General features: G+C 31.2%; 1 protein-coding gene across 2 annotated transcripts; it reads right to left on the bottom strand.

The window, feature by feature from the left end:
• Positions 1-2,409: 2,409 nt before the first annotated feature.
• Positions 2,410-5,844, bottom strand: LOC129301009 (vacuolar protein sorting-associated protein 32 homolog 2). Of its 2 annotated transcripts, none has more exons than XM_054939593.1 (8): positions 5,648-5,844; positions 5,411-5,517; positions 4,601-4,700; positions 4,213-4,298; positions 4,031-4,122; positions 3,705-3,819; positions 3,292-3,487; positions 2,410-2,791 (listed from the first exon to the last, which is right to left on the bottom strand). In XM_054939593.1, exons 2-7 carry the CDS (start codon positions 5,480-5,482, stop codon positions 3,296-3,298), a joined length of 657 nt encoding a protein of 218 aa, XP_054795568.1. In that variant the 5' UTR covers positions 5,483-5,517; positions 5,648-5,844; the 3' UTR covers positions 2,410-2,791; positions 3,292-3,295. The 2 variants fall into 2 exon arrangements, with proteins under 2 accessions (XP_054795568.1, XP_054795567.1); XM_054939592.1 differs by having other exon boundaries at positions 2,410-2,801; positions 5,648-5,843.
• Positions 5,845-14,087: the final 8,243 nt, after the last annotated feature.

Consider the following 14,087-nt stretch of genomic DNA (forward strand, 5'->3'; position numbering starts at 1 on the left):
TACCCAAAAAATTTATTGGCCACTAGGCCACCAAGCCCTTTAATAACATACAATAAAAAATATATATATAAGTAGTGAACTAAGCTTCTAACTATGTTCATGTAATAATGTAATGATATGTTATTAATTTTTGAACGAAACTTATTATTTTATAAATATTACTTGTTAATATGATATGAACAATTACAAATTGGGGGTTTTAAAACTTTAAATGTTTTACTTGTTAAACGTCCCAATGTATTATTGTCAATCACGAATAAATTATTGTCAAAATCAAATGGATACTTGTTAAAGAATGACTGACACGTATAACTAAATCTTTCTTATAATTTTTCTAATTTGTTAAAAACATAATAGATTCTTATTAATTTTGAATGAATTATTGTTATTTGATAAATGTTACTTGTTAATCTGACATGGACAATTACAAATTAGGAGCTTTAAAACTTCATGCATTATACTTGTTAAATGTCCCAATGTATTGTTATCAATCACAAATAAGTTGTTGTCAAATAGGTTATTTGTGATTTTAACAAGTTAGAAAAATTAATAGGAAGATTTAGTTCATTCAAAATTAACAAGAATGTATTATGATTTTAACAAGTTAGAAAAATTACTAAAAATGGTTTAGTTGTATGTGTTAGTCATTCATTAACAAATATCCGTTTGGTTTTGACAACAACCTATCTGTGATTAATGACAATACATTGAGACATTTAATAAGTAAAATATATGAAATTTTAAAACCCTCAATTTGTAATTGTCCACATCAGATTAACAAGTAATATTTATAAAATAATAATAATTCATTTAAAATTAACAAGAATCTATTATGTTTTTAACAAGTTAGAAAAATTGATAGGAAGGATTTAGTTGTACATGTTAGTCATTCGTTAACAAGTATTCGTTTGGTTTTGACAACCTATTCGTGATTAATAACAATACATTGAGATGTTTAACAAGTAAAATGTATGAAGTTTTAAAGCTCCTAATTTGTAATTATTCATGTCAGATTAACAAGTAACATTTGTAAAATAATAAGTTTTGTTCAAAAATTAATAATACACTATTACGTTATTACATAAAATGGTTAGAAGTTTGATTTATTACCTTTTTTTTGCTATATATTATTAAAGGGCTTGGTGGCCACTAAGCCACCAAGCTATTTAAGTGCCAAGGGTCATGGGATCAAACCCTCTCTTGACCATTTAAAAATCTTATTTCTTAAATAAAATATCACCGGCACCAGAGCTCTGGTGACATGCTACCGGCGACCCCCATCATCAACAGCGACCCCCATCATCAACAGGAGCTTTTGCTTATGAAATTAATATATAAGAAGGATCAGAGAACTGCAGAGAAAATATAAAATTATTTAATCCTTGTCTCATATAAATATCATAGAGTGGTCCTTGAATGTTATTTCCACTATTATTAATTGCATCCTTTTTAAATGATTGATTGGTTGTGGAAGGCTAATGACTAGGGTTTAGGGCGCTGGAATACTTGGTTGACAGTATGGTTTAAATATTTATATTTCATATGATACCGATTTGTGATGAGATCGAACCATTAGCTAAATTAGTTGATTATTTACGTGTGGAAACTAGATTAGTCCCGCCATAGATGACAAGGATGAGTACCCTAGAACAAAAGGTTTGGCTTCTAGAAATATCTATTAAGAGTAGTTCTTTAAAAGGTAGCATGACTTCTTGAGTATTAAAAAGACAAAACATAAAATATGAATAAAATTTAACCCAACATACATTTGTAACTTAGTGATAAAAGGCACAAACAAAAATACAACAGAGAAAAGGGTGAATGAGACATAAGAGCAGATTATTAATGATAATTAAATCCCAACAATTTTTTTAAAAAAATAAATTAAAAATTTCTATTCAAATAATTATAAATTCAAAATCTCTAATTATAAAAAATATTTAAATTTCAAATAGAACCTTAGTTTTTTTTTATCAACAAATAGAACCTTAGTTTGCAAATGAAATTTATATTTACAACTGTCCGAATTTTATAACTCATTGTTTAAATTTTTTTCAAGAACTTAATTATTATTAATTCAACTTTTTAAAAGTTTTACCGTTCTCCCAGAGCGTCGCGCCTGGTTTCTCAGGGTATGAAAAGACCATGGAAAGGTGTGAACAAAGGTAGAAACCCTGCCATACTCTGTAGGAACAACAGTCTAGAGGATCACGTCAGTACCCATTTTGGGGTTTTTTTTTTTTTTTTGGGGGGGGGGGGGGTGTGGTGTTGTGTTGTGGGGGCGTAAACGTACAGCCATAAGCGATGACCCATGATATCTGTGAAATTAGGAAATACTTTGGAGATGATAAAAAAGATAGTTTTTTCTACCGGAGATGTGCTCCCGTTCACAGTAGCAAACAAGCAAGGTCGCTCACTAACCAACCTTTTTTTATTCATTGAACACTGGTTCGACGATAAAAGCTGATTAGTGCCAAGACTAACATTAATTCCATCAAGGATACACACCAAAATATATAAGTAAATGCATTCCATCAAGGACTATAAATGAGAGAAAGCAGTGTAAATTTTACCAATAGACACTGGACACATCACACAAGATAAAAAGACAACTCGTTCGAGTGTATAGAAGCAAGGTCGATGGACTTTTCTGTTCAATTTTTGACACCGTTATATACACCCACTGGTTTGTTCAGTAAATCACAGGGACAAAGGAGGCTGAGAAAAGCAGAATTCTCCATACCAGTTGCTACAATTCTTTATCAAAGGAACATGTGATCAAGCACAGCGCCTGCAAAATTCTGGCAGAAAAATCAATTACAATGAGAACTACAGCCTACTCCCTCGGTCCTATTTATAAGACACATGGAAGAGGGATTTTGTGGTTCTTTTTGCACAGACCCACACATTGATTATTTATCATAATTTTTCTCTTTTATCCCCATTCAATGTCAATGTAGGAAAATATGAAACTTTTTAAAGGATGTATCTAATATGGGTTAAGTAGGAAAAATAATTTTCCAGATGAAGTTAATAAGTTTTTTTGTTTTTTTGAGATTTTCTTTAGTTTCAATGAAAAATTCTAAGGAGTGACTTATAAATGGGGACCGGGGATAAAATAAGATCCCCACATTTTCCTTGCAAAAGCAATCCAAGGAACTGATTTCAAATTGCAATACAAAATGATGCATCCACAAGCCATTCAATTGCAATAAATAATTGCAACATTAATTAACTGAAATAAATACATAAATAACCATATTAAATTGCATTACTGCTGAAAAGAAGGACCTGCTTAAAGCGCCATCTCGGCTTGCAAAGCAGCCAACTCATCTTCCTCGGCAGTGCGTTTCTGAGGAGCAGGGCGAGCAGGTTGCCTCCCAGCTGGGACCTGCACTGGTGCTGCAGGAGCTGTAGTTGCAGGCTGAAGAAGCTGTTCCTCCAACTCAGCACCCTCCAATTCTTCAAGTTCTGCTTCCAATTCATCCTGAAGAGACAAAGAGCATTAGAATGCTCCACAGATATATTTCACACGACATTGCAGATGTGTTTTCTTTGCTTATAGGGTTTTTCAATTAAAAAGATAAACGGATATTCTTTAATACTCAACACAGATCACCAACTCCTTCAAAAAAGTTCGCCTAAAAGAATCGTATATAAGTCTTGTCCAAACATAAATAAAATTAAAATGATTAGGAGATGACCTCATCAAAATCTGCAGCCGCACCGATTGGAGCTGACAATGCTTCCTGAATCTGTTTCATGTTCTCAGTCTGTTCATTGATCTCATCCATGGTCTTGTCAACATCATCAATATTCCTGTAAGATAATATACCAAGATAAACAATTCACAATCAGCATTCCATTAATAAAGATAAACAATAATGTGAAAATAGTACAAGTGATATGATGAGAAAAACAAAATATTCTATAATTTATCAAAAAGTTTCATGTTTAATAGAAATCGGATAATAAAGATTTGAAAATCACTAGAAGAAATTCATTTAATATTTCATAATATGCCACATACGTTGCCTTTTGCATAGCTTTCATAGCCGAAGCTCCAGTTCTCAATGCATCCACTGTTTCTGTGGTTGCCTTAGCACCTTCCAACATTATCATCTGTACCACAAATTACCATAAGATGCAAAAGAAGTTCAATAAACTCAAGCATTGTCTGAATCGTCAATAAATAAAAACTTGCATTCCCACCTGGTCATGAATACGCAACTGGAAATTCCCAAGCTGCTCTACTTGCTGTTCATATAACCTCTTTCTCTTCAAACATTGAATAGCCGCTGCATAGAGTAGAAAAGCAATGTCACAAGTTTTAACTCAGAAACCAAATCTAATAATAATAATAATAATCCCCTAAGAATCAGGTATCCACTTGTCAAGCATATCCATATACTGACAAACCCAGTAAAAATGAAACATGGACTTTTGACCACTACAAAATACGTGTTCATAAATCCTAAGAATAAAACAATGTCTATTACAGGGTAAAAAAGTTGCATACTTCAAAGATATACTGATACAGGATATGAAGATGGTTCTACAATCCACAACGGCAAAAAGATCCGTTAGTTTTGCAAAATACCTCTCTTATTTTTTGCCCTTGTAAACTCTTTAGCCTTTTCAACCTCTGCTGCAGCCTTCTTAATAAGCACTTTCTCCTTTTTCTCTAGCATTTCAAGTGTCTACAAACATACATTCAAAGGAGAAAACAATCATATTGTATCCTTTATAAGGAAATCAAAAGCTTGACATAAAGGAGAAAAATAAACTTTGTAATTACATGATGGGTTGAATTGATGCATAAAAATACTAGGTTTACAAAACTCAGGATCCACCAGTTTAAATAAAAAATGGAACAACGGAAAAACAATTTTGAACATATTCTCAAATTACTCTGCATATCATGCACCACTAACAGCTGATCACTGTGGCCGAGACTCCGATAAAACATAAGAATATTCTAATAATGAGTTCGAAAATAATTAGTTTATCACTCCAGCTATGATCATGAAATGCCCACAAGGCTAATAGAGCGCTACCAGTTGAAAACTGACAAAAAGTAGGATTTCTTATTCTCGCAGCCATGTTCTAAATCCAAATAAAGAAAAGTAATATCTGAAATCTTGAAAAAGAGAAATCCCCCTTGGACAAGCGAATCGCTCTTTTAAGTCCTTTAGAATGCAAGGACAAAAGAAAATCAAGAGGAAAATACAATTTACGGGCTGAGTTACATTGAGACTAACGCGAATTCCAAGACAAATGAAAGTAATGATCAGAGAAACACAAAGCACCGAAAATAATAATCGCCGACGGAAAGAAATTGATAACAATGATTCCTATACCAGGGAAAGATCCACGGGCAGATTTTTATCAACAATCAAATCATACTAACCTCGTTTAATTTATCCAAAGTCGTTAAAGCATTGGCTTCCTGTTTAGGTTTACCAAAAATTCGGGTAAACATGGTTGATTATGAAAGAAATAAACCACGATACCCTTCTGCAACACAAAGAATCAAGAAATCGATGAGATAAATGAAGAGCTTCATTGTTAAATCGATGGTACTGAGAATCACAGAATTATATCGAAATCGAACTCATGAAGTCGCAAAACGTAGAAATGAACGAACCTGTTGGAGAATTAGGTTGTGCAGAGAGATTCGGAGAGGATATAATACAGCGATTAGGGCTTGACAGAAAGAGGAAGAGATCTGGGATGAAAAGAAAAGGAAGGAGTGACCGGTGGTTTGTGCCTGATTAAGTTTCCTATATTTTGCTTAGGGTCGTGGAGCTTAAATCAGGAAGCTACTTTGCCTCTTCCTGACGTCGACGACGGGTACTTACCCCTCCGTGGAGCTCCTTTTTTTTTTTTAATTAAGATGTTGAGATAATAATTTGGAAAAATCACAATGAAAGTCCCCTGAAGCATTTATTTGCCAAAAAGAATCAATCAAATAACTATGAATTCTTTGTTCGAAAAAAATATAAAAATTTACTGTACAAAATTGAGGGACCAAAATATAATTAAATTTTAATATAAAAAGATAAATCATCCCTCATTCTTTAAAAAAATTTCAGTACTTATGGCCAGATTATCCTACTGGATTGTATGCCAGAGGGTCAACAAAAGAGATAATTTTTTTTTTTTAAGGTGGTCAAAAGGGAATTTGGACCCATATTCCCTTGAGGATTAAAAAAATAATTAGCCACTTGGCTAGCAATCCTCTTCAATTATACAATACAAATATAATATATATATATATATATATATTACTTTATTTTTACTTTCCACACTAACACTTGTTAAGAGCTTAATGGTTATTTGTCATTTTATAAATGACTACTTATTAAATTACTAGCGAGATTTGTTAAAAAAATTAGAAATGCACTAATTTTAATAAGTGTTTATTTGTTTTTATCATGAAAAGCTTACATATTAAAAGCTTATATAAACTTATTATTTTACTAAAATTTATTTATCCAATTATCAAGAAAAAATTTTCAAAACCAATAATAAGACTTATCATTTTATAAATAGTTACTTATTAAATTATCAATGGGAACTTGATTGTCAAATTATCAAAAAAATGTTCAAAACCAATAATAAAACTTGTTATTTTACAAATAATTATTTGTTAAATTATTAATAGAATGTTAAAGAAATTTAATATAGAGTAATCTTTATAAATGTTTACTTGTTTTTATTACTAAAATTTTATATGTCAAAAACTTATGTGAACATATTATTTTGCTAAAATTTACTTCTCAAATTATGAAGAGAAATTTTTAAACCTAATAACGAGATTTGTCATTTTATAAATAGTTACTTGTTTAATTACTAATAGAGACTTGTTAAAGAAATTTAATATAAATTAATTTTTATAAATGTTTACTTATTTTTGTTAATAAAATCTTACACGTTAAAAGCTTATATAAACTTGTTATTTTGCTAAAATTTACTTATAAAATTATTAAGAAAAATTTTAAAGTCAGTAACAAGACTTATCATTTCACCAATAGTTACTTATTAAATTATCAATGGAGACTTGCTTGTCAAATTATCAAGAAAAATTTTCAAAACTAATAACAAAATTTGTCATTTTATAAATGATTACTTGTTAAATTATCAATGGAGTCTTGTTAAAGAAATTTAATATAGAGCAATTTTTGAAAATGTTTACTTGTTTTTATTACTAAAATTTTACATTTCAAAAAGACAAAACTTATGTGAACTGTTATTTTGCTAAAATTTATTTGTCAAATTATAAAGAAAATTTTCAAACATAGTAACAGGACTTACCATTTTACAATGGTTACTTGTTAAATTATCAAGCAAAATTTTCAAAGCTAATAACTGAATTTGTTATTTTATAAATGATTATTTGTTAAATTACCAATGGAGACTTATTAAAGAAATTTAATATAGAGTGTGTAACATCCTGAATTTTTAATCCTTAGTTTATTAATGAAGTAATAGAGTTTAATTAAGTAAAATTAATGTAAAAAATGATTAAAGAGGATTAAGGGACCATTCAAGCTTGGTAATAACCTTGGGATGGGGTCCGAGACCAATTATAGGCCATGTAGGCCTAAAAATTGAAGAAAATGGAGGAGTGTGATTCTATACCACATGCCACATCATGTACATGATCCACCACTGTGCAATATGTAACATTCTGATTTCTTAATCCTGTAATTAGATGTTAATCAAGGATAAAGTGATCATTAGTAAATGATTAGAGATTTGGATGATTAGTTAATGATTTGACTCAATGGGATATTAAATGAATAGATAAGAGCAAGAGGATTGTATTTCGAGTCAAGGCAAATGTGTGTGGTGATAATTTTTCTCACCTTCTCATGCGTCATGGCATATACTGCTTGCACCGCGGCGCCTGGACTAGAAAATAATCCCATAAATCATGAAATTTGAGTGAAATTCAGAAAGAGAAATCAAAAAACATGAAAGGGAAAGGAGGAGAAAGGCTTAGTTGATAAGGCAAGAAATTTTGGAGTCATAGAAGGCACTTCTGATCAGTAACTTATCAGTAAGCTGCGTATAATCCTTACCTTTCATTTTACCCAAATTTCTTTAAATATGAGTTATAGAGAAATTGAATTGGTAAAATTTTAGGGGTTTGATTCTTGCCCAATAGTAATAAAAAGGTTCTTGAAAGTTAAATTAGAACTTTATGACTAGTTTAGAGTTGAATGATAGAGCTTTAAACCTGTAGCTCCGTTTGGCTCTAATTCAATGAGATTTTAAGTTGAAAATCGTGTTTGAGTGAAATGAGACTAATTGAGATGATGTAAAGTAGTAATCGAGTAGTGATGAACCTAGAACGGATAAATGAAAAGGAATAGACAGCTAAATATAGCCATAGTTAGTAATTATGTGTGCTTTTGGTTAAATTAGGCCAAATGCCTGATTGTGCCAATTATGCATAGATTGGCGTATTTCGCAAGTGGGTTGAGAAAGGAAGCTTGAAATGAGTTATTATGGTAATAGAAATTCACGGGTAATCTTTCTATTGATAGAAGGATTAAGGTAACCGAATAACTTTATTTGTTCGATTATTCTGTGTAACTGTATGTGAGTATGCTATTTATTGCATGAAATTATTTTAAGTTAAGCATATTTTATAGCAATGGATAAATGTTATATGAAAATGACTTTTGATCAAGCAGATAAGTGAAAATATATGCTTTTCTATTTTACATATATATATATATATATAAGCACTATATGGTGTGGATATGTGTATAAATGGGAAGTTATGATTGGTTCGGAAAGCATGTTCATAAGGTGGGAGTTCACCCATGTAAAGTGTGGTGATAAGACTATATAGCATATTCTCTTTAGTGCCCGATAGGATGCGGTGTTAGAAAATTGTACCTTATTGTGCCTTTTAAGGTGTGTAACATTCCAAAAATTATTCCCTTGATTAATTAAGATAATAAAGGGTAAATTTATAAATTTAAATATAAATAAATTTAAGAATAGTTAGAGATGGCTATTGGGTATGGTTTTAGCTTTTGGATTGGATTTAAAAGTGAATTAGGTCTCCCAGACTCAAATTGTAGAGAAAAATTGAACTTTTAACCCACTGTGCGTTATATTACAGTATACAAATTTATGTTGCAGCTTAATTTTCAAACTCAATTTTTTTAAAATGCAAAAACATCTGAAACAAGGTGAGATGAGTCTAAAATAAAGGAAGGGCAATAAAGAGAGTTGTTCCTCTACTAGGGCATCAACTCCTAGGTATTTTAGAGGTGATTAGAGCTTGATTTTACCTAGGTATATCTTCCTTTTTTCTTCTTATACTCTCTACACATTTTGAAAGTGAGATTTGAAGTTGGAAGATGACCATTTTAGAACCTAAGGCTATGGGTCTAAATTTATTAGATACAGTGGTTTTATGCATAAATGAGAGTGGTCTCTCAATTATGGATGAAATTATGCCTTAAAGTGTCATAAATAGTGGTGCTTGAGGTAGATAGCTGCTATTAATGTTGATTAAGGATTGTGCTAGTATTAATTAGAGCTAATAAGAGCTATAAACCTAATGTGGTGATTAAACTCAACAGTTGAGAGTTTTAGGTTGTTAAAGTGTTAAAATTTGAGAGCTGAAAGTTAGCAATTTGCGATATTGATGATGATTTTAGTGATTATTTAAGTTGTTGAGAGCTAAATGAAATTAATGAGAGTTAAGAAACTCATTGGATGTGAGGTTGATTTTATGATTAAGAAATTTGGTTATTAAAGTATGAAATTAGATGTTGAAAGTGATAACTTTAATGATTGATAGTGATGGATATTAATGTAATTGTAGACTTACCTCACGAAGCACTAGTAAGCTTGAATTTAGCTCGAAAAGCAAGTTGTAATTGAAGGGTAACTTTTAACCTCTCAAAAGTTTAAGGTAACTGGAGGAAGCCTAGTTTATATAGTTGAATATTAATGAATTCTTATTGAAATGGATGATTTGAGACATGCTTGCTATTTTAAACTCTTGATGCAAAATTTTCATATTTGAAAATGTGATATTATTGAAGTTTTATGTTCACTTACATATGAACAATGATAATGATTGAGATTATGTGAGTACATAATATTTGTTATGTGGTATTTGGTACGTGGAGTGAATTATGTGAGTGTGGATATATGAATTCATGTTATGTAATTGATGATTGAGATGCATAAAGATGTGGTATACGTGCATAACATAATCACTGGTAGGAGTTTGCCTAGGGAGAGGAGTAGATTGGTAAATCTACGTTGGAATCGGGAACTTGTCTTGGCACCGACCGTTGGAATTGGGAGGTAGCCCTTATCCTATGGTTGATTCAAACTATCCAACTTGTTCTATGAGCGAATCAAATTTAATTAGTCTCCACTAGTTCATGAGGAGGCTAGATTAGGAATACGACACCCCATAGTTGTTAGTATTAGGGAAAATCAGATAATACAAGTGAGTAAGCTAACTCTGGCCTAGTAGCACACTTACAAGTAAAAGGTTAGGTTAGTCCGTGAAGGGCGTAGCCATTGAATAGCCATCAGTTTTATGTCAAAGGTAATTAGGAGGGTATAAGGTTGGCATATGATCATGCATTTAGTCCCAGCTATATAGTTGTTAGTATTGTGATCTGGTACAGTTTGGGGTGCATGGTTGGTATCATTGCAACCCTAGGTTATGCATTATTGATATATATATATATATAATATAATGATTATGTGTTTGAAACTCGATCACATAGTTATTATTATTGTGGCTGAGGCTATACGTTATCATACATATTTTATGTGTGTTTTATTGTCAATTGTATCCATTTTCAATTTATATGCAACTGTATAGATTAGATGAAACTTGATTACTGAGTGGTTGTACTTACTTCTCTATTTAACATTTTACAAGCACTAGTTCCAAGCAGGATAAAGGAAAAGCACAAGAGGTTTGGAAACTCAATTTTCTACTACAGGCCTTTCATAATTTTAGTTGCATATGTGTAATGAATTGGTATTGTCAACTAGGATAATCATATTTTGTTATTACTTACATTATTGAATATTAGGTATTGGAAGGTGTATTTTAGGCCTAGTGTGTATGGTATCTTTTAAATTGAGATATATGAATAAGGTCAAAATACTGGTGCAAGTATAAATTTGACTATATGAATGGTTATATTAGATTATATTGAGTTTTTGAAGTTAAAATGTCTCTCCCTGTTATTTCTTAAATCAAAGGGTTGATGGTCAAAATTATAAAATATGTGATATCTAGTTATTGTGGTATGTTACATAGGTTGTCCTAAGTCTATTGAGTATGGTCTAAGGATTGGTGTAGGCTTTTGGCACTTGCATTAAGTTTTGGACACCCTAGTTGTGTTTTGAAAGCATAAATGGGTAAGTTTTCATTTTGGCATCTAACTTTTGATTGAGAAATGACTTGAATGTGAAACTAATACCATTAGTTAGAGCTCAGAAGAGCTTTTTATAAACACCCAGATCACCTCAATCAGACATTAGACGAAAATTTGGTGCACATTGAAATTTTGACCAAAAAGACTACTATGACAGCTTTTTTGCTGCTATTATGGATTTTGCTGTTTATGCCATAGCATAAAATTATTGTGCCAAAATTAGTTTTTTTTTTCATTTCGACCTCAATTTGATGTTATCTTACCTTGTATGATATCCATGCTTCCTTATATATGTTTTGCTTTGATTTTAGTTTATGAAACGATTTTATATCATTTTAAGTTTTGAAAATTTGAGATCTTATTTATAAAAATTTTATAAACTTAGTAATTCATTTGTGTTATTTTCATAATTACCTTGATTTTGTAGAGTTAATTGTGGATAAGTAAGGGTGACCTTACAACTTAACTTGACTCAATGATACCAAACTTAGCTTCAACTTCCTTAAGATGGTAGAGGTTGGAGGTTTAAGTCTGAGAAGGTTTTAAAAGACCTCTTTGGTGGGATAAGGAATAACTCGAGTACCACCTTAGAAAAGTTGGCTTCCGTTGTAGTGATGCGGGTTAGCCTAATCCAAATAACCCCTAGGAAGGTAGGTTAAGGATTGTTACAAGGTGCGGTGTTGGAAATGATCTCTTTAATTGCCTATTAAGGTGTGGTTTTGGAGATTTGAACTCCTTAATATCTGATGATACAATGTTGGAGTCAATGACACCCTATTGTATGTATTAGAGGAAAATCATAGTCTAAAAGTGAGATAAAACACCTTTGATTGGGTATTCTACCACTAAAGGTGAGTTCAAGGCTATGAGATTACATATTAGTCTAAAGGCAAGCCTATAGTTCTGAGTTGGGGTGATTTGGAGGTTTGAGTTGTAGAGATCATGCTTATGTTAGAAAATGGTGAAAAGCAGTGAAAGTAGTGAAATATGCTATATTAAAGAGATTTGAAATGAAATATGTGATATGTGCTAAGTTAAAAAATATATTATACTTTACTTTTATATAGTTCCATGTGATAGTCAATAGGAGTGAGTTATTATGTTACTGAGATTTTTATCTTACCCTCGTGGTTATATTTTTACAGATAGAGCTGTGATTAGGGCAAGGAAAAGGAGTCTGGACCGGCTTAGTGGTGCCATGGTTGTGAAAGCTCTGAGTTGTGTAATGAACTAAATCTTTAGTAAAAATTGTATATATAAGTTGTCATAGTGGTTGCATGCTATTTTTGAGTAGGTGAAATAAAGAAAATTGTAGAGTGTGGTAAATGAGTGAAATCTTAGCCCAAATATATATGGTTAGTGAAATAGAATAAGAGGCTTAAGGTTTGGTTTTTGATATATGTTGTGAATGTTTGAAGTTATCTATATGGTGGAATTGTAATGAAAATGGCCAAAAGAGCGACGTGTGCAAATGGTGAAAAGTTAATAATATGAAAATTGATTGGGGATCAAATTTTGGTATATGTGATGTGTTGAGGTCATTCAGGTGTAATAGGTCTTTTTAGACTTAGTTTAAGGCCATGTGTGGTCTAATGAGATAATAGGATCGATTTGAGCGTTTGAATGCGTGAAATTTTTATAAAAAGTGACTTTTTAACACTTGGATGTCTAAATTTTGATCAATTATTAGATCGTGTCCAAACCTATCTCATTAGTTAGCTTATGAGTTAAGTTTCATGTGGGCGCTTGAATCAGTTCGATCAGATGTCGTATGTAAAAATAGTGCACATTGGAAGTTCATTATTTTGCTATTAAATGATAGCAACAAATTAGACCGGCGCGCCGCAGCACATGACACATAATAGATCTGGGCATGTGGCTCTATGCCATATACTGCGGTACATGTTTTGTCCTACCACAGCATATAGCCTATAATCCAACCTAGTTTTGTGGTTTTCAATGCATGCAATTGGTGTTATAAATACATATGAGTGAAGCTCATTCACCTTTATTTTTGGATATTAGTGAAGCTTCAAGACATTTAAATCAATAATTAAAGGTAGATGAGCTTCACTAATATCCAAAATAGGACATTAAATTTGAGTTAGTAAGACGATTGTTAGTTTAGGATTAATAGAAGCTAATAAACTAAATAGGTATAAAGGTTTTGAATATTTTAGATTTAAGTAAAGAGGCTATATTATGTGAATAATGATGTTGATGATTATATGTTTGATTAATTATAGATTAATTATCTTGTGCACTATTTAACTTGAAAGCAAGCTTGGAAGCAATTATTGAAGGGTAAACCTTTAAAAGATTTAAGATAACTAGAAGAAATTTATTTTATATAGTTGTTTGTTAATTGATTTATGTTTTTGAAAATAGAAGAAGAAGTGATTTGAATAACTGAATATTGAGATTGCTATGCATGCCAAAATCACATAAAGGTTTTATTAACTTTAAATTTGACCTTAAATGTGAAGTTGATTTTGGAATGGTTTTTAACACATGACTAGTATTTGGAATGAGAGTTCATAGCTAATAATAATAATTGTGATTGATTGGAATGTAAGAGTTAAGTATAATGGAGAAAATATAAATGTGATTGAGATTGAAAGTGGAAAGTATATGTGATAAATGAAA

The sequence above is a fragment of the Prosopis cineraria genome, unplaced genomic scaffold (assembly GCF_029017545.1).
Source record: "Prosopis cineraria cultivar Desert tree isolate PC_DT_omini unplaced genomic scaffold, ASM2901754v1 PC1847, whole genome shotgun sequence".
Classification (NCBI taxonomy): domain Eukaryota; kingdom Viridiplantae; phylum Streptophyta; class Magnoliopsida; order Fabales; family Fabaceae; genus Prosopis; species Prosopis cineraria.